The 24,313-nt window shown below is 44.8% G+C and overlaps 1 protein-coding gene across 14 annotated transcripts in view; it reads left to right on the forward strand.

Annotated features, from left to right (window-relative positions):
- The window catches only part of MARK3 (microtubule affinity regulating kinase 3), a 113,879-nt gene extending 90,169 nt beyond the window's left edge, over positions 1-23,710 (forward strand). For 7 of the 14 annotated variants that reach the window (XM_003933365.4, XM_074394349.1, XM_010343953.3 and 4 more), the window contains 4 exons: positions 10,556-10,813; positions 16,938-16,964; positions 19,461-19,505; positions 22,820-23,710. In XM_003933365.4, the coding sequence (XP_003933414.1) occupies positions 10,556-10,813; positions 16,938-16,964; positions 19,461-19,505; positions 22,820-23,165 (676 nt within the window). In that variant the 3' untranslated portion in view covers positions 23,166-23,710. Of the gene's footprint in view, positions 1-9,729; positions 9,889-10,555; positions 10,814-16,937; positions 16,965-19,460; positions 19,506-22,819 lie in introns of all 14 variants that reach the window. The other 7 variants (XM_003933367.4, XM_074394350.1, XM_074394351.1 and 4 more) reach the window with 4 other exon arrangements.
- The last annotated feature ends 603 nt before the right edge of the window (positions 23,711-24,313 follow it).

Genomic DNA, 24,313 nt, shown 5'->3' on the forward strand with positions numbered 1-24,313 from the left:
ATCATGCCACTGAAGTCCAGCCTGGCCGACAGAGCGAGACTCCATCTCAAAAAAAAAAAAAAAAAAAAAAAGATGTTTCATTACCTTTACTTTTCCAAGTACTTCTAATGTAATTTGTGCTTGAGTTAAGGCACTTCTAAATTCTGGAAATGCACCACTCACCTCTTTCTGAACTTTAGGTTATGTGACTCTGTAAGGTACAGAGTCAGTCTCCTCAAGGGTGTTAAGACCAGGGTCTGCTCTCTGCTCCTCATCCTGTGCTACACGTATCATACACCAGGCACATGCATGTATACTGGTGCTCTTCTGATTCTCTTTTCCTAAAATTTTTCATTTCACTCTTTGGAAATAGTGTTTAAGACTTCTTTTATTTGGCATCATTTTCTTTCTGCATTCCCACTGGAGACAACTGCCATGTTGGGCCCACTCTTTTGTATCCTGACCTAGGCCTCATTGCCTCTCTTAGCATCAATCATTGAAATACTTTGCTTTTTTTTTTTTTTCTTTTTGAGACGGAGTTTCGCTCGTTACCCAGGCTGGAGTGCAATGGCGCAATCTCGGCTCACCGCAACCTCCACCTCCTGGGTTCAGGCAATTCTCCTGCCTCAGCCTCCTGAGTAGCTGGGATTACAGGCACACGCTACCATGCCCAGCTAATTTTTTTGTATTTTTAGTAGAGACGGGGTTTCACCATGTTGGCCAGGATGGTCTTGATCTTTTGACCTCATGATCCACCCGTCTCAACCTCCCAAAGTGCTGGGATTACAGGCGTCAACCATCGCGCCCGGCCCGAAATACTTTGCTTTTGAAGGTGTCGTCTTTCTCTTTAGCCAAAGAGAGTCTCAGCGCCAAACCTTAAAAGACAGGGCCCATTGTTTTAATAATATTTGGATTTTCCTTTCCTATCTTATAAGTGAATTGAAAGACTAGAAAATTAATGGGTTTGACAACTGAACCTTGCGGTCATAATTTTTACTTGAGTTAAGGCACTAAATATGACAGCTTTCCCTTAAAAATCACTGCTTGAGGCCGGGCACGGTGGCTCAAGCCTGTAATCCCAGCACTTTGGGAGGCCGAGGCGGGTGGATCGCGAAGTCAAGAGATCGAGACCATCCTGGTCAACATGGTGAAACCCCATCTCTACTGAAAATACAAAAAATTAGCTGGGCATGGTGGCGAGTGCCTGTAATCCCAGCTACTCAGGAGGCTGAGGCAGGAGAATTGCCTGAACCCAGGAGGCGGAGGTTGAGGTGAGCCGAGATCGCGCCATTGCACTCCAGCCTGGGTAACAAGAGCAAAACTCCGTCTTAAAAAAAAAAAAAAAAAAAAAAAAAAATCACTGCTTGAGTCTTCAGTGAGATACAATTAGCTTTCTCCGCACAGATGACTTCTCAGGCAGATTGTTCCTTTCCCTCTCTTCACCCACCCATATGTCTTAATCCTTCACTCATTTAAAATATGTATGAGCTGAAGAAGCCTGGACCTGTGTTAACTTCTGAAACAAACACAATGTTAGCCTTAAATATTTTTTACTGTTTTCTTTTTTATATGAGTGTTTATACAGAATTTCAACATGAAAATAATGATGGCTAATTCTTTTTTTTTTTTTTTTTTTTTTTTGAGGCGGAGTTTCACTCTTGTTACCCAGGCTGGAGTGCAATGGCGCGATCTCGGCTCACCGCAACCTCCGCCTCCTGGGTTCAGGCAATTCTCCTGCCTCAGCCCCCTGAGTAGCTGGGATTACAGGCACGCACCACCATGCCCAGCTTTTTTTTTTTTTTTTTTGTATTTTTAGTAGAGACGGGGTTTCACCTTGTTGACCAGGATGGTCTCGATCTCTTGCCCTTGTGATCCACCCGCCTCGGCCTCCCAAAGTGCTGGGATTACAGGCTTGAGCCACCGCGCCCGGCTAATTCTTTTTAAAACTGTGTGATGGTTTAAACCAAAGACTCCACGTTTCTTAAGCCTTTACTGCCTTCAAAATCCTACTGTCAATATAGGATATGTTAAAGGCTTACCAAATGCAGGGCTTTTTTCTCTTGCCATAGGCAATATAATTAATTTTAATAGTTTTTTCTTTTGAAAATTACTTTTATTAATTGGTTCTTACCAGCCCAGCCTTTGTTTTATCAGCTTTCCTGTGGGGACAATAAAGTTAATGATTTGGGGAGCGTGTGTTACTTTGGCACAAACACCTGTGAGTAGTTTTCTAAGACTTGTTTTGGACTGGTCATGCTGAAGGCCAGCCCACTTTCTGCTGTAATTTCTGCTTTCTGATGTTATTCTCAAAAAATGGCCAGATTCCAGGCATGACTAATAGTTGGTGTGAACTAGGCATAAGAAGGTTTGGTTACATCTTCAATTGTATGATTCCATTAAGATGGTATAGGTTCGCAGTGTGAGTCTTGAACCATGTAGTACTGGCACATAGTGCTCAACAAATGTTAGCTTTCATTATTAATTATAGACTGTTTAGCCAAGGCTATGAAGAATGTTCTTAGTTTACACTGACTAAATCTAATCTCTGAAGTTAATAATGTTGCTAAACAACGTACATAGCAGAGACACTCTGCTTCTGCTGTTTCATATTCTTTAGATACCTGGGCGAGACTGTTTAGACTGCATTCACTTAAAGAACCCAGAGAAGTGACATGATGGTGTTACAGTAATGCAAACAGAATTTTTTCTTTTCTTTTCTTTTCTTTTTTCTTTTTCTGAGATGGAGTCTCGTTCTTTTACCCAGACTAGAGTGCAGTGGCACTGATCTCAGGTCACTGCAACCTCCGTCTCCCAGGTTCAAGCAATTCTTCTGCCTCAGTCTGGGATTACAGGCGCACACCACCACACCAGTCTAATTTTTGCATTTTTAGTAGAAATAAGGTTTCACCAGGCTTGTCTCAAACTCCTGACGTCAAGTGATCCACCTGCCTCGGCCTTTCAGAGTGCTGCGATTACAGGCGCAAACCACTTCATCCAGCCCAGAATCTTTTTCAAAGAAGTTTTAGATAATTGGATATTATTGTAAACTTTCAAAATTATAAAGTGATTTTATTATTTTATTCACTTACCCCACATCAAGCCATACAGAGATTGAGCAGAGAAGGATTGGGGACACTTAGCATATGTATCTTTGGAAACATATAAAAGTTGTTTTTTTAAAAAAAATGGATGGAGTCTTGCAGTATTGCCCAGGCTGCAGTGCAGTGGCTGGTCACATATGTGATTGTAGTATACTGCAACCTTGAGCTCCTGGGCTCAAACAATCCTCCTGCATTGGCCACTTGAGTAGCTGAGACTAAAGGCAAGCACCACTGCACCTGGCTAATTTTTTTTTCTTTTTTTTTTTGAGATGGAGTTTCCTTCTTGTTGCCCAGGCTGGAGTGCAATGGCACAATCTCCGCTCACCACAACCTCTGCCTCCTGGCTTCAAGCAATTCTCCTGCCTCAGCCTCCCGAGTGGCTGGGATTACAGGCATGCACCACCATGCCCAGCTAATTTTTTTTTTTTTTTTTTTTTGCATTTTTAGTAACAACAGTTTCTCCATGTTGGTCAGGCTCGTCTCGAACTCTTGACCTCAAGTAATCCACCCATCTCGGCCTCCTAAAGTGCTGAGATTACAGGCGTAAGCCACCGTGCCGGGCCTAATTCTTTATTTTTTGTAGAGATGAAGTCTTCCCATGCATGTTACCCAGGCTGGTCTCAAACTCCTGGCTGCAAGGGATCTTCCCACCTTGGCCTTCCAAAACACTAGGTTTACAGGCATGAGCCACCATGCCTGGCCTTGGACTGTATTTTTAATTCTGCTTTTGCCCAATCACTGAGTATGCTTTTAATCAGCAGCCAAAACATTTCTTATCAGAATGTTCTGATAGGGGCTAGAGGTCATACCCCCAAATTCAAAGTGTCTATCCTTTAGTAACCTTAAGTGGATTAATGTTTTAGAAAAGCCAGTCAGCCAGGCGAGGTGGCTCATGCCGGTAATCCCAGCCCTTCGGGAGGCTGAGGCGGGTGGATCACAAAGTCAGGAGACCAGGACCATCCTGGCTAACACAGTGAAACTCCATCTCTACTGAAAAAAAAAAAAAAGATTAGCCAGGTGTGGTGACATGCGCCTCTAGTCCCAGCTACTCAGGAGGCTGAGGCAGGAGAATCGCTTGAACTCAGGAGGCGGAGATTGCAGTGAGCCCAGATAGAGCCATTGCACTCCAGCCTGGGTGACAAAGTGAGACTCCATCTCAAAGAAAAAAGAAAAGAAAAGAAAAGGTAGTCAAGATTGAGCACAGTGGCTCACAAGACCTGTCATCCCAGCACTTTGGTAGGCCTAGATAGGAAGATCACTTGAGGCGAGGAGTTCAAGACCAGCCTGGACAAAGTAGCTGGAGACCCTGTCTCTACAAAAAAAATTTTTTTAATTTTAAAAGATAGTCATAAATACAAAACAATTGGGAAGATTAATAGGAACTCAACTTTATACAACTTGAATTTTAAGAAAAACATTACTATTTCTATAAATTAAAGTTTAAATGTAATACAGACCAAGCATGGTGGCTCACAACTGTAATCCCAGCACTTTGGGAGGCCAAGACAGGAGGATTGCTTGAGCCCAGGAGTTCAAGATCAGCCTGGGGAACATGGCAAAATACCGTCTCTACCAAAAAGACAAAAAAATTTGCTGGGTGCCAGGCATAGTGGCTCAGCCTGTAAATCCCAGCACTTTGGGAGGCCGAGGCAGGTGGATCACCTGAGTTTGGGAGTTCAAGACCAGCCTGGTCAACATGGTGAAACCCCATCTCTATTAAAAATACAAAAAATTAGCCAGGTGTGCTAGTGCATGCCTGTAGTCCGAGTTATTTGGGGGCTAAGGCAGGAGGATGGTTTGAGCCTGGGAGGCAGAGTGAGCAGCTAGCCACCAAGATCATACCACTGTACTCCAGCCTGGACGATAGAACCAGACCCTGTCTCAAAAAAATTTAAAAATTAATGTAATACAGCTAGTATGAATCCTCAAAAACTTTAAAAAAATTTTTTTTTAATTATAATAAAAAGTAATACTGCTACTGTTTTGCTTAGGTAAATTGTGGGCTAGACTACAAAATAAAACTATCATTTTTAACACTTTTCTGGGGGGAAATATTCTTCAAGTTTCATAACAACTTGATGACCTTTTAGAATATATATGTACATCATTATGATGTTGAGGCTGCCTGTTGTAAATAGGATTTTTGTGAGCTTGAGTGTACAAAATTGAAATTTGCAAACATCTTACTGAATTTACTGTTTCCTATAGCTGTTAGGCTTACTGAATTCAGAAAAATCCATTTTGTTGCTTGCTTTGTGACACTCATGATGTAACAGGGATTAAATTTCTAAACAGTTTATTTAATTGCCTTTAAAATTAGTATGTATGCCGGGCGCGGTGGCTCAAGCCTGTAATCCCAGCACTTTGGGAGGCCGAGGCGGGTGGATCACGAGGTCAAGAGATCAAGACCACCCTGGTCAACATGGTGAAACCCCGTCTCTACTAAAAATACAAAAAATTAGCTGGGCATGGTGGCGCGTGCCTGTAATCCCAGCTACTCAGGAGGCTGAGGCAGGAGAATTGCCTGAACCCGGGAGGCGGAGGTTGCGGTGAGCCGAGATCGCGCCATTGCACTCCAGCCTAGGTAACAAGACCGAAACAGTGAAACTCCGTCTCAACAACAACAAAAAAAATAAAATAAAATAAAATTAGTATGTAAAAAAGTTTAATTAATTAATTATTTTAATTTGAAACAGAGTCTCTCTCTTGTCACCCAGACTGGAGTGCAGTGGCATGATCTCAGCTCACTACAACCACTGCCACTGGGTTCAAATGATTCTCATGCCTCAGCCTCCTGAGTAGCTGGGATTACAGAGGCCCACCGCTGCGCCCAGCCTCAAGTTAACAATTTATAATCCCAGCACTTTGGGAGGCCGAGCCGCAGTATGCCTAAGCTCAGGAGTTCCAGACCAGCCTGGGCCATGGCAAAAGCCTGCCTCCACCAAAAAAAAAAAATGTTTTTAATTTATAATGAGAAAATAAATTTAAATTTCCTTTTTAGAAAGGTATCTAGAGGATATGTTTTTTTTGTTGTTGTTTTTTGTTTTTTCTGCAAAGCATGTGTCCACACCCTCTTGCCATGCTTGTATGCCTTAAAGATCTTGCTTGGCCTGTCAGCAGTGTGCTTCATTGGGAATCGATGCAGCACCCTCCTGCCTGCAAGCTGACTAAAAGCCTTTTCCTTCTCCAGAGACTGGGACCATTTGTATTCACCAGCGAAAGGGTCAAACAACTCCTGCCTCTCCTCCTTGCCCTGCTTTTCTTGGCACATCTAGTGATACTAGCTCCTCATTTGGACAAAAAAAATTAGCAGCTGGAGGTAGAGTTTATTGACCCTAGTCTCCCCCTTAAAGGTAAGGACACAAGAGACAGTTGTATTTATCTATAATTTGTTAGAAAAATACATTTGTGTTGCATTCATGTGTACATGTGTCTGTACACATGTACAAGAAACAACTGAGTATTTCTTTAAAAACCTTAGTCAGCTAAAACCATCTCTGTTGCAGGTGACAGAAAACCCAGTCCAAACAGGCTTAAGTATAAAAGAGCTATTAGGTCATATAACTAAAAAAAAGTCCAGGGCTAGAGTCAGGGTGCATCTGCCTCTGCCTCATCGGCAGTAGTTCCATGATTGGGCTGTGCACCATTAGATGTCACTTCCTCCCGCACGCAGCTGTGCTCAAGCAGAAGCCCTCAGGTTGTCTTCTTGATCTCAGTAAGACCTAGAGTTGCTTCCACCAAAGCTAAATTTAAGTATTGTTGCTGCAGGAAAAGAATGAAAAATAACGAAAACAATAAATTTTTGTCTTTATAAGACATTTGTTTCCAGTTTTTCTCCAACTGTTTAAATTCTCCCAAGTCAGAGGGCAGAATTCTCAAACATAAATGCAGGGACAGAACCAGGCACAGTGGCTAACAAGGCCTGTAATCCCAGCACTTTGGGTGGCCCAGGCAGAAGGATCAGTTGAACCCAGGAGTTCGAGACCAGCCTAGGCATCACAATGAGACACCATCTCTACAGAAAATTTAAAAATTAGCCAAGCATAGCGGCACACTTCTGTGGTCTCAGCCAGTCAGAGGCTGAGATAGTAGGATTGCTTAAGCCCAGGAAGTTGAGGCTGCAGCAAGCTGTGATAGTATGCCAGTACACTCTAGCCTGGGTGAATAGAGCAAGACCCCATCTCAGAAATAAAAATTTAAATAAAAATGTTTTAATGTAGGAACAAGCATTTCTTCTTGATTTTAAAGACCTCTCTCCCTCATGTTGGGGATATCAGAATTCCAGTGGCTTATTGATTAACTAACGTGCTCTGTTAGGAGAATGTTTATTGAACACCTGCTCTGTATGCTTTCAGCTTATACTCATGGGAGGCACATTGACAAGATTTCATGCTGTGTTTTCAGGGACGTCCAGTAGTGAGGGTCACTAGGATACAGTGGGCATGCATGGGCTGAAAACAGAAGCAATTTAACTCTTAGTGGGAAAGTTGATCAGATAAGACTTCATGGAGTTGACAACCTCTGGTTCAGTTTTTAAGGGTGAATAAAAAGATACCAGCCCTCCATACCAAAAGAATAACTTCTGCAAACATTTTTTGACCAGGTGCTTGACCAATGGACTGCACATCATCAGGAAGGCCGAAAGTTGAGTTCCTGGAGGGAATGATAGAAGGCAAAGCCTAGAGAGATGGCAGGGGCCAGACTTCAGGAGCCTGGGAATGTGTATTCTGAGTCAAGGAGACTGAACTTTATTCCAAAGACTTGGTGTTCTGTAGAAGTATGAGAGATGAGTGACAAGGTCTGGTTTATATGTTAGGAAGTTCTCAGCTGTAAGGTGAATAGATCGGAGGTGTTGGGGCAAAGGCAGGGGGCCCAGTAAAGTCTAGGAGTGAGGCTCTGTACCAAGGCCCTGGTAGTGGAAGTTGAGCAGGTGGGCCACCTGAAGGGCTGCTAGGAAGTTGACACCAACAAGATGTGGTTAGTCTGGGTATGGGGAGTAAGGGAAAGGAAGAGCTTGCCAGTTTCCAGGTTTCAATCCTTCCAAAGCATTTCTGCAGAAAGACTGTGGAAGAGTTGTGTTCCTACTTACCGTTAAAGGAAAGAAACTGTCCTTGAATTCCAAGGACATGATGACTGAGTTGGAATTTCAAATAATGTGTCCCAGTGAGTCTCCTGTGGCTAGTTTTGTCCGGTAGCTGTGTGTATTAGGTGAAACCGCAGACTTCTAGCCACTCTGTCTTAACATGTCTGTAAACAGTTAATTTGCTCTGATGAATTTGCCCATCTTGGAGAAGGGGGCTCTGCTGGGGTTTTTTTTTGTTTGTTTGTTTGTTTGTTTTTATCATGGAGTAAATGTCCTTTGAGTAGGAAGGGTTTAGACTCAATTGGTTTTTTTTGTTTGTTTGTTTGTTTTGAGACGGAGTTTCGCTCTTGTTACCCAGGCTGGAGTGCAATGGCACGATCTTGGCTCACCACAACCTCCACCTCCTGGGTTCAGGCAATTCTCCTGCCTCGGCCTGCTGAGTAGCTGGGATTACAGGCACGCGCCACCACGCCCAGCTAATTTTTGTATTTTTAGTAGAGACGGGGTTTCACCATGTTGACCAGGATGGTCTCGATCTCTTGACCTCGTGATCCACCCGCCTCGGCCTCCCAAAGTGCTGGGATTACAGGCTTGAGCCACCGCGCCCGGCTAGACTCTATTGTTAAAAGAGCATAGGAAGGCCAGACATGGTGGTGCATGCCTGTAATCCCAACACTTTGGGAGGCCAAGGCAGGCATATTACTTGAGCTCAAGAGTTCAAGACTAGCCTGGGCAACATGGCAAAATCTTCTCTACTAAAAACGCAAAAAATTAACCAGGCATGGTGAAGCGCACCTGCATTCCCAGCTACTTAGGAGGCTGAGATGGGAGAATAGCCTGAGCCCAGGAAGTTGAGGCTGCAGTGAGCCACAATCACACCACTGCACTACAGCTGGGTGACAGAGCAAAACCCTGTCCGGGGGAAAAAAAAATACCAAACAACATAGTATACTCTGTTATGTAGCAGCTAGTTCCTATACCTATAATTTTATTAGTTCATTTAAAATACATGAGTGTGGGCCGGGTGTGATGGCTCACTCCTGTAATTCCAACACTTTGGAAGGCGAAGGCAGGAGGATCATTTGAAGCCACAAGTTTAAGACCAGCCTGGGCAACATAGCGAGACCCTGTCTCTACAAAAAAAAGAAAAAAAATCAAATAAAAAATAAAATATGTCAGTGTGTTTTGGGAACATGTTGAGAGCATAGCATGCTGATATACTCATTTTACCACTTAGAATTGAATTGAGGCATCTCTTAGAATAGATTTTATTTTGTGCATACCTCAGAGGATGCTGTCCCTCTCATAGATACAGATATTCAAACATGTAATCTGTTCTTTTCTTTTAAGGTAATACATTTTTATGATTACTGTTTGAAAAACAAAAAAGCAGCTGTAGGTTAGCAGTTGCTCCAGAATTTCCAAAACAAGCTCAGGAGATTTTTATTCTTTAGCAAAAATGAGATGGCTTGGGAGGAAAGTATGCTCATTACACACAGGTTGCTCTGTGGTCACTGCTCCTTCATACTGTGTTTCTGCCTCTGCCTGAACCCAAACCCCTCCCAGCCTGACAGAAATGTTCGCTTACGCAGCTAGCCCTGCCTCAGTTTGTACCACATCTACCTGTCGGCTGAGACATCAGAAGTCGATGTCCATGTCAGCCTCTGGGCACCCCAAGATGATGTTACCTCCAATAGACAGTGAAGGAGATAACTTCAAGGCTGTGTAAGAAAAATGCACATTCTTTGTGAAACTAATGTGTACCCACTGCTTCTTAATTTTGTGCTGTGGATTTTATAGTCTGAGATTTTGTTAGTTGTCCACAAGGTGTCCTTCTTCCATGTGATTTTAGTTAGCACATCTTGTCTTGTGGTGTTCTCAGTTGTGTGTGTGTGTCTTCATGCCTTTGCATACTACAAAGTGGGTAAGAAGTTCCTGCTCCTCCCAAGTTGCTTTCAGCATGTGGAATTTTATACATATACCATTTGTGTACTTCCAAAACTTTTTAGTTGCCTGTTCTTCAGTCACATCTGCATATCCTTTATTTCTTTCGTATTGGCACAGTTCTCTATGTATAAGCAATTTCAGAGGGAAGCAAAGGGGAAAAATGTGAGTTAGCTGTTCTCTGTCCTAGAATTTCCCTGCATTAATTTTGTCCTTGAAAATATATACAATACTGCTCCCTTAAACTCCATGAGGCTTTGTCTCATTATGTATTGTTCTGTTGGTACCATTTCCCACTTAACTTACCTTTTGCTCCTAAGTCCTATAAAATATCCCTTGGATCTGGATTTATTCTAGCTGATTTTCTCCACTGTGTATAAAAGGTATATTGTGACTGTAAATTTGTATATGTCATGTTCTGAGAGCTTCTTATTTTCTCGTCTCATAGCACCGTTCCTGATCAGAGAACTCCAGTTGCTTCAACACACAGTATTAGCAGTGCAGCCACCCCGGATCGAATCCGCTTCCCAAGAGGCACTGCCATTCGTAGCACTTTCCACGGCCAGCCCCGGGAACGGCGAACTGCCACATATAATGGCCCTCCTGCCTCTCCCAGCCTGTCCCATGAAGCCACACCATTGTCCCATACTCGAAGCCGAGGCTCCACTAATCTCTTTAGTAAATTAACTTCAAAACTCACAAGGAGGTAAGTGGTGGTTTGGATGGTTTTGGAGTGAACACGTAGAGCAAAAGGAAAAATAACCTTTTTTGTTGTGTGAAGCCACTACTGCCTGGATGCTTTTCAGTCTGCCTTCAGCTCATGGTTTTTGGTTTTATATATGTCTAACTTGATACTTTAAAACCTTTAAAGTAGAAATTACAGAGCTCAAAGTCTTCATAACACTAAAAGTTAACTAGCATTTAGGAGGTTTTTGTTATTCTTTATTTACTGTTCCTTTTGCTCACATATCTATCTGCATGGCATGTTCGTTGTAGTCGAACAGGCAGAACTTGAGTTCTGGTGTGGGTTGGGGCCTGGCACTCCATAGCAGTCAGCAGGAAAAACCATGTATGTCTTTCCTAATCATCTCCAGCCCTGGAGGAGAGAGAGAACTCCTCTTTTCTCACTTAATTGTTGTTAGTGGCAATAAATTTCTTAGAGTCCAAATCTTGAAAATTTCTCTCTCAGTCTTAGTAATTTATGTTGAGAGCAAGTTAGTATCCTTAAATGGTATCGTTTTGGAGATAAAAATGTCTGATTTATTTTCAAAAAATAAAAAATTATTATTTTTGTATAAAATGCTCCATGATTCTTGGCTAGTGGTCCTGGAAATTTTCTAAAATGCTCCATGTGTCTAGTAGGCTAGCATTTTGGACCTCAGTAAACTTTTTTTGAGACAAGAGTTTTGCTGTTGTTGTCCAGGGTGGAGTGCAATGGCACGATCTCAGCTCACCACAGCCTCCACCTCCCAGGTTCAAGCGAGTCTCCTGCCTCAGCCTCCTGAATAGCTGGGATTATAGGCATGCACCACCACACTGGCTAATTTTTGTATTTTTAGTAGGGACGGGGTTTCACCACGTTGGTCAGGCTGGTTTCGAACTCCTGACCTCATGAGCCACCCGCCCCGGGCTCCCAAAGTGCTGGGATTACAGGTGTGAGCCACCGCACCCAGCCCTGGGCCTCAGTAACCTCTTAAGTGTCCTTTGAGATAACTTCATTTCCATAACCTTGTGTACCTGTTACAAAAGCCTAGAAATACTAGCTGTTTCAAGAGGAAAGAGAAAGGATACCACTTTGAACCATAAACAAATAGTGAAAGGTACCTTTCCAAGAAGGAACCCAGGAAACCCAGGAGCCCCTGCAGTTTCAGGACTCCCTAGAGGAAATTTTTTGAAATTAAGCCTAGCTGTGGATCAGTCTGTCTGAGATATCCTGCAGGTTTGCCTGGGACAGACCCTCCTATTTGTCATCTGTAACTTACAGGACAGCAGTAGCAGTCTTTGCTGGGTCTGAAATGATCAGTTCCCTCCTCTGTTTTTCTGTATTCCCTATGGCCTGTAGCCTATTAATTCATTTCACACCATCTCCATTATCTAAACTGTAAGCTAAATATTACTTTTTTCTTTTTTTTTTTTTTGAGACAGAGTTTCGCTCTTGTTACCCAGGCTGGAGTGCAATGGCACAATCTCGGCTCACCACAACCTCCGTCTCCTGGGTTCAAGCAGTTCTCCTGCCTCAGCCTCCTGAGTAGCTGGGACTACAGGCACGCGCCACCATGCCCAGCTAATTTTTGTATTTTTAGTAGAGACGGGGTTTCACCATGTTGACCAGGATGGTCTCGATCTCCTGATCTCATGATTCACCCATTTTGGCCTCCCAAAGTGCTGGGATTATTGGCGTGAGCCACCACACCTGGCCTAAATATTACTTTTCAATCTCTGTAATTTCTTAGTAATTTTATATTAGATCAATCATCTGAAACTTCGGCGAGTCACATTAAAGTCTGATGTACTTGTTATTAGGACATGGAATAGACTAGGGAGTCTCTTTCTTTCTTTTTTTCTTTTCTTTTCTCCTCTTCTCTTCTCTTTTCTTTTCTTTTCCCTTCCTTCCTTCCTTTCTTTTCCTTCCTTCCTTTCTTTTCCTTCCTTCCTTCCTTCCTTCCTTCCTTCCTTCCTTCCCTCCCTCCCTTTCTTTTTTTTGAGACGGACTCTCACTGCCACCAAGGCTGGAGTGCAGTGGTGCAATCTTGGCTCACTGCAACCTCTGCCTAGCTTAGGGAGGATTTCTGACACCCATTAGCATTAACTAGAAGTCAGATGTGTCAGGTTTCTATTTACCCTCTTACTCACTTCTTAGCCCATTTATTAAGCCACCTCATTTCAGACTTGTCAGAACAGAATGGGCTAAAGAGCTTTGCTAGGTTTGGGGCACCCATCCATGACCAGCCAGCAAGAGAGACAGTGAGTTCAACCTGAGAAGAGTCTGGTGACTCTCAGAATAAATCATTCCTTCCTGGCCAGACACAGTGGCTCATGCCTGTAAATCTCAGCACTTTGGGAGACAGAGGCTGGTGGATCATTTGAGATCAGGAGTTCGAGACCAGCCTAGGTAGCATGGTGAAACCCTGTCTCTATTAAAAATACAGCAGTCAGCCGTTTGTTGACACATGCCTGTAATCCCAGCTACTTGGGAGGCTGGAGAATTGCTTGAACCCAGGGCGCAGAGGTTGCAGTGAGCTGAATTGTGCCACTGCACTCCAGCTTGGGCAACAGAGTGAGACCCTGTCTCAAAAAAAAAAAAAAAATCATTTCTTCCTTTCAGGGTTATCCCATGGCCTGTCTCAGGCCTCTCTGTCCCTAGCTCCTTCTTCAGGGATTAGGCTGAAAAGAAATCTGCCTCTGAAACTTGGGTGGTAGTAGATGGAGCCAGACCCTGTTCACATGGCTGTTCACCTTCCCATCCCTGTCTAATATCAACAGGTGTTTTCCCCTCTGAGCCCCAAGCACGGGGAATGTGCAGCCCTGAGGCTTGGCTAAGTTCAGAAAGGGCAGCTTCGTGTTCATCTACTTCGTTCTGTACTTGTCTCTTTAAATAACCCCTTGCACATCATTAAAATCTTTGAGTTTATTTGTCTTCTTTATACTCTTTTTTCAGTCATTTTAAGACTAGCATTGATTGATTTTATTATATGTATATAGTAGAAAAAGGAAAACAAGAGTGTCATTGATAAAAATATGAGCTACCTCTTTTTTTTTTTTTTTTGGTGGGGGGGGGAGATGGAGTCTCACTTTATTGCCCAGGCTGGAGTGCAGTGGCGCAATCTCAGCTGACTGAAACCTCTGCCTCCCAGGTTTAAGTGATTCTTGTGCCTCAGCCTCCCAAGTGGCTGGGACTACAGGCACCCACCATCATGCCTGGCTAATTTTTGTATTTTTAGTAGAAATGCGCTTTCGTTATGTTGGCTGGGCTGGTCTTGAACTCCTGACCTCAAGTGATCCACCCGCCTCGGCCTCCTGTAGTCGGTGGCTTGAGCCACCATACCCAACCAAAGCTACTTAGCTTATTATGTGCTAAGGTAGATGTCTATATATAGAAATACAGACATATTCATTTTATACATATAAATATGCATATACATCATATGTGGGCATATTTTATGTATAAAATGAGTATCATATATACAAACATTTATATGTGTGAAATGAGTATACACACACTAATCTTCATAATCCACCCCATTTTATAAAAGAAACTGAAGGTGAAGTTCGGAGACATTAAGGCACATATTTTTAGAAGCATCAGGGCCTGGTACAGTGTCTCACGCCTGTAATCCCAGCACTTTGGGTGGTCAAAGGAGGTAGATCACATGAGGTCAAGCGTTCAAGACCAGCCTGGCCAACATGGTGAAACCGCATCTCTTCTAAACATACAAAAATTAGCCCGGTGTGGTGGCACACGCTTGTAATTGCAGCTACTTGGGAGGGTGAAGCAAGAGGATGGCTTGAACCCAGGAGGTGTAGATTGCAGAGAGCCAAGATCACACTATTGCACTCCAGCCTGGGCAACAGAGTGACACTCTATTAAAAAAAAAAAAAAAAGTATCAGGTGGGTGCAGTGGCTCACACCTATAATCCCAGCACTTTGGGAGGCTGAGGTGGGCGGATCACCTGAGGTCGGGAGTTCAAGACCAGCCTGACCAACATGGAGAAACCCTTTAAAAAAAAAAAAAGTGGCCGGGCGCGGTGGCTCAAGCCTGTAATCCCAGCACTTTGGGAGGCCGAGGCGGGTGGATCACGAGGTCGAGAGATCGAGACCATCCTGGTCAACATAGTGAAACCCCATCTCTACTAAAAATACAAAAACTAGCTGGGCGTGGTGGCGCGTGCCTGTAATCCCAGTTACTTAGGAGGCTGAGGCAGGAGAATTGCCTGAGCCCAGGAGGCGGAGGTTGCAGTGAGCTGAGATCACGCCATTGCACTCCAGCTTGGGTAACAAGAGCGAAACTCCGTCTCAAAAAAAAAAAAAAAAAAAAAAAAGTATCAGGTACCCTTTTAGCCACTACATTGTGCTTCCCTTAGAAAAGACAGTTGCGGCATGACAGTTGGACTATATTTATTTCATATATTTCAATTAAAATTGGAGACTCAGGCTTCTTATTTAAAAAAATCTAGGTGGTTATCTTATTTAACAGTTTCCAGGCTATTTCCATCCCCAAATTTTTGCAGAAAGGTAGTCTTTTATCATATCTTGTTAAATTTTATTAACTGAGGTCTATTATCTCCCTTAGTGCTATACCGAATCAGCTATTGACATTTCGTTCTTAAAAACAATCAAAATCCTTGCTAAAGTAGTTGAAACGTCTTATTCTCCTTTAGCAATAATTGCTAGGATTAAAATTGCAGTTCCTGAAAGGCTGAAGTGTTTGTACTTAGATGCTTCAAGGGAGACCCAGTGTGGCCAGGTGTGAAGATGGCTGGAGTCAAGAAGCCTACACTCTGCTTGGAGGGGACATGGCTTTGGAGAGCTATGGGCCCTTTGTAGTCAGGAGCAAAAATCTCTCCCCTTGGGATCAGGCCTGGCCTTCCTAAGGGGCTTCAGAGTCACCCGTACCCTGCAGGCAGAACAGCCAGGCACACATGCAAGTGCCTCTGCCCTCAGGTTAATCCTTGTTGCCATGAGCAGAGTGTGAGGCCTCCATCTGCAGCTTTCTCCTGCCTCTTTGTACCTCAAGGGATTGTAGGAGGAAAAGATAAGAAAAGCACTCCCATAGTAATTGACCAGTAACTCTGATTTTTTCCAGGTGGAAGATGAGGAAATAGACAGGCACCATGGCTCACGCCTATAATCCCAGCACTTTGGGAAGCCAAGGCAGGAGGATCACTTGAGCCCAGGAGTTCTAGACCAACCTGGGCAACATAATAAGACCCCATCTCTGCATACTTTTTTTTCTTTGAGACAGTCTTGCTCTGTCGCCCAGGCTGGAGTGCAGCGTGGCACCATCTCAGCTACTGTAGTGTCCACCTCCCAGTTTCAAGCAATTCTCCTGCCTCAGCCTCCTGAATAGCTGGGACTACAGGTGTGTGCCACCACGCCCAGCTAATTTTTATATTTTTAGTAGAGACAGGTATCACCATGTTGGCCAGGCTGATCACAAACTCCTGACCTCAAGTGATCAGCCCGCCTCGGCCTCCCAAAGTGCTGGGATTACAGGCATGAGCCACCAAGCCTGGCCATTTAAATTAAAAAATGGCCAGGAACGGTGGCTCACGCCTGTAATCCCAGCACTTTGGGAGGCCGAGGCGGGCAGATCACAAGGTCAGGAGATCAAGACCATCCTGACCAACATGGTAAAACCCCATCTCTACTAAAAATACAAAAATTTGCTGGGTGTGGTGGCACATGCATGTAATCCCAGCTACTCAGGAGGCTGAGGAACAAGAATTGCTTGAACCCAGGAGGGGGAGGTTGCAGTGAGCTGAGATTACGCCACTGCACTGCAGCCTGGGCAGTAGAGTGAGACTCTGCCTTAAAAAAAAAAAAAAAGTGTGTCCATCTGAAGAACTTTAATTACAGCTGCTGTCAATATTTACTGCTAAACTTTTTCTTACTTTTTTGATACTTCTAATTAAAAGATCACATACTCATTTAATTGCCTGTAATAATTTTAATTTTTCAACAAATGTCAGCATTTCTTTGTTGATTGGCCAGAGGAGGAACCCTGCTTTGTTTTTTGTTTTCTCTCTGTAATTGATTAGATTTTCTGTTTAATTTGTGCAAGTTGTTTTTGTTAATTTTTTTTTTTTTTTTTTTACTTAATTTCTTTTAGAAACATGTCATTCAGGTTTATCAAAAGGTAGGATTTATATATACACATTTATTTTTCAATCCTCACTCCCAAATGGCTCCTGCAATTAACATCAGGTTTGGCTTTCTGGCCCTGTGTTTTTCTTATAAACTAAACTTTCTGCTGAGAACTAAATACTTAATTCCTTGAAAGGAAACTGGAAAGAAATAGATTAACTCTGTCAGGCATTTTAAAGGGACTATAGCACCCATGCAACAAAAGGCCTATGCATGCTCTGTATATTTTCTTTCTTTGGTAGAATTATTTAGCATCCAAATAATTCTGTCTTCATACTAATAACACTTAGCATGCTCCTGTTTGAAGAATGAGATGCTCAGTAACGTTAATGTACAATTAATGATTATCCCCAGGCATACAAAAGGTAAGTGGTAATTGTGTTACCTTTGTTTCACTCAGGATTGAATTAGCAAAAGGTTTTAAAATGACAGGAACATTAGCTAATACAGCAAACAATCGTAAAATTCAAAGCTACAGCCTTATTTGATGTGACTTTTTCAGCAATGTGAACAACTGCATAGCAGAAATGTTTTAATATTTTCAGAATTGAAAGCCACTTTCCAACAACCACTAAGAAAGAGTATGTCATTATTTTTACTTAAAGTGGTGCAGTAAGTGGTGTTCTGATTTTATTGATAATTTTTAGGCCAGGCGTGGTGGCTCATGCCTGTAATCCCAGCACTTTGGGAGGCATAGCCGGGCGGATCACTTGAACCCAAGAGTTCGAGACCAGCCTGGACAACATGGCAAAACCCCGCCTCTACAAATAATACAAAAATAGCTTGGGGTGGTGGCGTGCATCTGTGGTCCCAGCTACTGGGGAGGCTGAGGCAGAAGGATCACCTGAGCCCTGGCAGGTCAAGGCTGCAGTGCGCCATGATCATGCCACTGTGCTCCAGCCTAGGGGAGTGAGACACTGCCTCAAAAAAGAAAAAAATATTTTTTGATGGTGACTATCAAGAGACCAAAACTGTTGCTTTCTTAATGCGCACATGAGGCAGAAAGTCTTTCATGAAGGGTGACGTTGTACCTCTGCCTCTCAAGTCCCCAGAAGGCCACACCGCAGTTCAAAACTGTGGGACAAGCAATGTTGGCAGTTCCATTCTGTTACTATTTTTTAATTGATCTTCCCATTTGTCTGACTTTTCCCTGGTCAGAACAGGTAATAACTGCATGTAGAGTCCATTCTAATAGACTCACTGGCTTTTAATTGGAAGCCCATTGTACTGTAGGGAGCAGTTAGAAAGTGAGAATAACACCATTCTGAGGCTGAGTGTGCTCAGGCTGAAGAGCCACCAGAGTGCCTACTATGCATGCATGGTGTGCAGTGTGTGGTGTGCAGTGTGTGTGGTGTGTGCAGTGTGCGGCGGTGTGGCGTGCAGTGTGTGCGGTGTTCGGCGATGTGTGCAGGGTGTGGCATGGTGTGTGCGGTGTGCAGCAGTGTGATGTGCAGTATGCAGTGTGTGGCAGTGTGGTGTGCAGTGTGTGCGTGGTGTGGCGATGTGTGCGGTGCGGCATGCGGTGTGCAGCAGTATGGCATGCAGTGTGTGGTGTGGCATGCGATCTGCAGCGGTGTGGCATGCAGCATGTGTGGTGTGCAGTGTGTGCGGTGGTGTGTGTGGTGTGCGGCAATGTGTGTGGTGTGTGGCAGTGTGGCATGCAATGTGTGGTGTGTGCTGTATGCAGCAGTGTGGCAGTGTGTGCAGCAGTGTGGCGTGCAGCACGTGCGATGTATGTGACACATGCAGTGTGGTGTGCTGTGTATGCGGTGGTATGGCTTGCAGTGTTTGTGGTGTGTGACAGTGTGGTGTGTGCGGTGTGCAGCAGTGTGATTTGTAGTTTGTAGTGTGCAGCGGTATGGCGTGCAGTGTGTGTGGTGGTGTGGCGTGTGCGGTGTGTGCAGTGTAACGTGCAGTGTGTGCAGTGTGACGTGTGGTATGTGGCGGTGTGCGGCGGTGTGGCGTGCGGTGTGCCACAGTGTGGCATGCGGTGTGCAGCAGTGTGGGGTGCGGTGTGCGGCAGTGTGGTGTACAGTTTGGTGTGTGGCGTGTGGTGTGTGCAGCAGTGTGGCATGCAGTGTATGCAGTGGTGTGGCAGGTGGTGTGTGCGGCTGTGTGCTGTGCAGTGTATGCAGTATGCGGCAGTGTGGCATGCAGTATGTGCGATGGTGTGGTGTGTGTGGGTCGGTGCGACGTGACACGTATGCGGTGGTGTGGCGCAGTGTGTGTGCAGCAGTGTGGTATGCAGCATGTGCAGCGTGCAGCATGGAGCTGGCCCCTGTGCACAGCCACGCAGTCCTGTGGAAAAAGGCAGCACTAGCTCAATCAAATGAGAGGAAGAGTTTTCATAAGCCCAGCTGGTGACTGAAATGTGCTCTGGCTTTGTTCATTTGATGGTATTGGTGTTGGTATTGGTGGTCATGTACTGGCATGTAAGATTTCTTTTCTCTTTCCCTCTTCTCTCTGCTTCTACATTCTGTTCGTTGAGGCTTCCAACTGAATATGAGAGGAACGGGAGATATGAGGGCTCAAGGTGAGGGAATGATTTTTACTTAAAATTTTTTCCAGTTGTTTACCTCATTTCTGTGGCAGAGGCCACACGATTTTCTGAATAGTCCCTACTGTATTCCTGCTGTCACTGTAGGAGTTAGTGAGGTTGGCATCAGGTAGAGAGGGTGGCCACATGGGGGCACCAGCATGCCATGTGCGCCATCCAGGTCCAGCTTGGCCTCTGCCCTACATTTGTGTTTGTGTTAAAAGCATGGCGGCGGCTGGCCATGGTGGTTCACACCTGTAATCCCAGCTCTTTGGGAGCCCAAGGCGGGTGGATCATGAGGTCAGGAGATCAAGACCATCCTGGCCAACATGGTGAAATCCTGTCTCTACTAAAAATACAAAAATTAGCTGGGCGTGGTGGCGCTTGCCTGTAATCCCAGCTATTCTGGAGGCTGAGGCAGGAGAATTGCTTGAACCAGGGAGTCGGAAGTTGAAGTGAGCCGAGATCGTGCCATTGCACTCCAGCCTGTCAACAGAACGAGACAGCATCAAAAAAGAAAAGCATGCTGGCACCTTCAGCCTTTCTGCCTGGGCATTAACAGCCTCTGGAGGTCTGAGTTGGGTAGCACTGCTCAGAGAAATAAGTCCTCAACTCATTACTGACTCCTCACATGGTTCTATTCACAAGGAATAAAAGCAAAGTACTTAATAGAATATCCATATTTCAAACTAGATGTGTTTTCTTCTAAGAGTGGTGATTATGAAGTTGAGTGTTTTTTCTTTTCTTTTTCTTTTTCTTTTTCTGAGTCAGGGTCTCACCCTGTCACCCAGGCTGGAGTGTAGTTTCTCAGTCATGGCTTACTCCAACTCCTGGGCTTATGCAGTCCTCCCACCTCAGCCTCCTGAGTGTCTGGAAGCACAGGCGCTGCTACCATTGCTGGTTAGTTTTTGTATTTTTTGTAGAGATGGGGGTTTCACCGTGTTGGCTAGGCTGGTCTCGAACTCCTGGGCTCGAATGAACCTCCCACCTCAGCCTCCCAAAGTGCTGGAATGACACACATGAGCCACTACACCTTGCTTTTCCGTTTTGTATAGTTATCATTTCGTGAATTCGTGTAGGGGGTCACCAGGCAGCCTTAGGACTCTGGGTCCCTAGTTCTAGATCTCTTCCACTTGTGCCCTTTTTTATGCCAGTCACCAGCAGGCTCTTTCAGGTTCTTGTTCACCATTTGCCCTCTTGGTCTTTCTAAAAGCCTGCTTCTGGTCATATGACCTTTCTAAATGAAAACCTTCAGTGACTTCCACTATTTCACCCCGCCATGTCCCTGTGAGGCCCTGAGTGGTGTGGTCCAGGCTGCCCTAGAAGCCCCAGCTCTGCTGCACTATCAAGGCAGAGCACTGGGCGGAGTGCCAGGCAGCATTCGCCCTCCAGGCCTGCCTATCCCAGCCTGGAGCAGGTTCTAGATCCTGGTTTGTTTCCCCACCTATAGAAAGGTGAGGTAATATGGCCTACATGGGCATTAAGTAAGTTGAGGCCTGACCACCACAAGTGCTCAGTAAATGCCAGTGGCTGTTGTGGTGATGACACTGTGCCTCCAATTCCGCTCAGTCTGTGTACTTTGTTACGCCACAGACATATCCTGCGCTTTCCTGCCTCCCCTTTGGCCTCTACTCAAAACAAAAACTTTTCCTTATCTTCATTGCATTTTGTTGAACTCCTTGGCTCTTCATAGCTCTCCTCAGATTCAGCGCCCCCCCCCCCCCAAACTGTGCCATTTCCTCCTGGTCTTATTTTGCCTGTCACACTCTCCTCCCGCTAGGCAGGCTCCAACTCTCCTGCAGCCGTCTGGAGATGGCCACACCTTTCCTGTGCTGCCCCTGTGGCCTTACCTTACGGTCTGCTGGCTCCAAATGGGTTTGAGAGCTTTTACTTTTCTTTGTAACCCATTTGGTATCTAATATGGCATTTTATACATAGGAAGCTTCTCATCAATTTTAGTGGTAGTGAACCAAATTAAGTATTCTACTAGCAGGTTGGTGACATGGAGAGCTATGTGCATAGGTAAAAACTGTAGCCCCTCACCTCTGATTAGTTAGCCATAGGATAGAGCATACTCAAGATACATAGTGTTTTACTCCCAAGAATACTAGGCACTCACTGTCTTGTCTTTTCTTTTTTTTTTTTTGAGACGGAGTTTCGCTCTTCTTACCCAGGCTGGAGTGCAATGGTGCGATCTCGGCTCACCGCAACCTCCGCCTCATGGGTTCAGGCAATTCTCCTGCCTCAGCCTCCTGAGTAGCTGGGATTACAGGCACGTGCCACCATGCCCAGCTAATTTTTTGTGTTTTTAGTAGAGATGGGGTTTCACTGTGTTGACCGGGATGGTCTCGATCTCTTGACCTCGTGATCCACCCGCCTCGGCCTCCCAAAGTGCTGGGATTACAGGCTTGAGCCACCACGCCCAGCGGCACTCACTGTCTTAATTGAGGCCACCAGATAGATACACACATGAGAATGTAAATAACGGCCTGTGGCAATAATGACCAAATGCCAAGGAATGGCCAGTAAACCGTGGTGTTCCCTAGAGACCCATGCCTGGGCCCCACTCGTGCTGCATCTCAGGCATCCAGACCAAGGCCTACTTTCTGAATCCACAGGGCATCCACATGGGTGGTGTCAGTCCTCCACAGACAGAGAGGCTGCCACATTGCATTTTTCCATCTATTCCAGTAGTAAGATTGTGTCATCTAAGATTTTTGCTTTAACTGTATAATTGGACGTTTAACAAAACAGAGGAGGAAAAACAATGAGGTGGGTAGAGCATCATGTTCAGCCTCAGGGCTGTTCGCAGGGAGAGCAATTTTAGACTGCGGGTGTTGAGTCTCCAGTTATCCTGAGTGCCAGTTAGTGATTCACATCTGAAAGAACAGTGTCGCAGGAGAGGGACAGCCCAGGGTGGATGGGTGGGGTGGCCAGGAGCTGGCTGCCGACTCGCTCCCTGAGCTGGGCCTGCAGAGCCCAGACTTGGAGGAGTGGGGCACGCTGTCCACTTTGCCTCATTTCCAAGGATTCCGCTTAGCCAGTTAATGTTTCTTCGTTTTAGTAAGCACAGGTGGCTGGTGAAGATTTTCCACCCTGGTAGATCTTTTGATGTATGTGACTTATGACTTCCAGGGGGTGGGAGAAGAAAATAGACGAAAATAGACTTAGGTTACAAATGCAAGTCTGCGCAGGAAAATGAGGAGGTCAGTCGTCATGTTGTATGGAAGTTGTGAATTAGGGACTAGCTAAAGTACAAGCGGCTGATTTTCCCGTGCAATTAAAAATAAATCTGCCTCTGTGCATTTCAGTCGCAATGTATCTGCTGAGCAAAAGGATGAAAATAAAGAAGCAAAACCTCGATCCCTACGCTTCACCTGGAGCATGAAAACCACTAGTTCAATGGATCCCGGGGACATGATGCGGGAAATCCGCAAGGTGTTAGACGCCAATAACTGCGACTATGAGCAGAGGGAGCGCTTCTTGCTCTTCTGTGTCCACGGTGATGGGCACGCAGAGAACCTCGTGCAGTGGGAAATGGAAGTGTGCAAGCTGCCAAGACTGTCTCTGAACGGGGTCCGGTTTAAGCGGATATCGGGGACATCCATAGCCTTCAAAAATATTGCTTCCAAAATTGCCAATGAGCTAAAGCTGTAACCCAGTGATTATTATGTAAATTAAGTAGCAATTAAAGTGTTGTCCTGAACACTGATGGAAATGTATAGAATAATATTTAGGCAATAACGTCTGCATCTTCTAAATCATGATATTAAAGTCTGAGGACGAGAGCACGCCTGGGAGCGAAAGCTGGCCTTTTTTCTACGAATGCACTACATTAAAGATGTGCAACCTTTGCGCCCCCTGTCCTCCTTCCATTGCCCTGAGAGTCAGCGTGTGGCCCCATCTCCATGTGCCTCCCGTCTGGGTGGGTGTGAGAGTGGACAGTGTGTGTGTGAAGTGGTCTCTATGGAAGCATCTCCCTACACTGGCAGCCAGTCATTACTAGTACCTCTGCGGGAGATCATCTGGTGCTACAACGTTAAAATTGCCAAGGAGGAAAATGCTGAATTACTGCTAAGAATTAACCTTAAGATTAGTTCATAGTTAATACAGGTTTACAGTTCATGCCTGTGGTTTTGTGTTTGTTGTTCTGTGTGTGTGTTTTTTTTTTAGTGCAAAAGATTTAAATTTATAGTTGTGAACATTGCTTGTGTGTGTTTTTCTAAGTAGATTCACAAGATAATTAAAAATTCACTTTTTCTCAGTAAAATCTTGCATTGTCTCCTAATACTGTATTTAACACACCCTCAAGTTGAGCGAAAGGAATGTGTTTGAAGGCTTGGTGCCTCATGGCCCTCAGCAGGGATCCCAACATTTTGTGATTACCAGCATATTTTTTCTCCCAAGGCAATCAAGGGAGAAGACGGCCCTCATGGTGACCCAAGAAGAAAGGGAGTCCAGAGCAGCTGCAGCTTAACCCTGGGAGTTGTGGCACAGCCCTGTGGCAAAACACCGGGTCTTGACGGTTCTAGGTTGGTTCTCCGTGAAGTATGTAAATTTCCTTTCCCCTTTCTTTGTGATTCAGTACATGAATCAGACCTGTAGTTTTGTCAAACACCTACCTATGTGGTTGTTTAGGGGTAGTGAGCTCATCATTCACTGGGTTGCATTATTCTGACAGGGACATTGTCACACTGGTTGGTGTGCTCTTTTGGGGTCTGGGTTTGTTGTTGGTCAGAGTCTGAAGGTCTGGAAGCCGGGCACAGTAGTTCACACCTGTGAGCCCATCAGTTTGGGAGCCTGAG

This window comes from Saimiri boliviensis, chromosome 2 (genome assembly GCF_048565385.1).
Source record: "Saimiri boliviensis isolate mSaiBol1 chromosome 2, mSaiBol1.pri, whole genome shotgun sequence".
Classification (NCBI taxonomy): Eukaryota; Metazoa; Chordata; class Mammalia; order Primates; family Cebidae; genus Saimiri; species Saimiri boliviensis.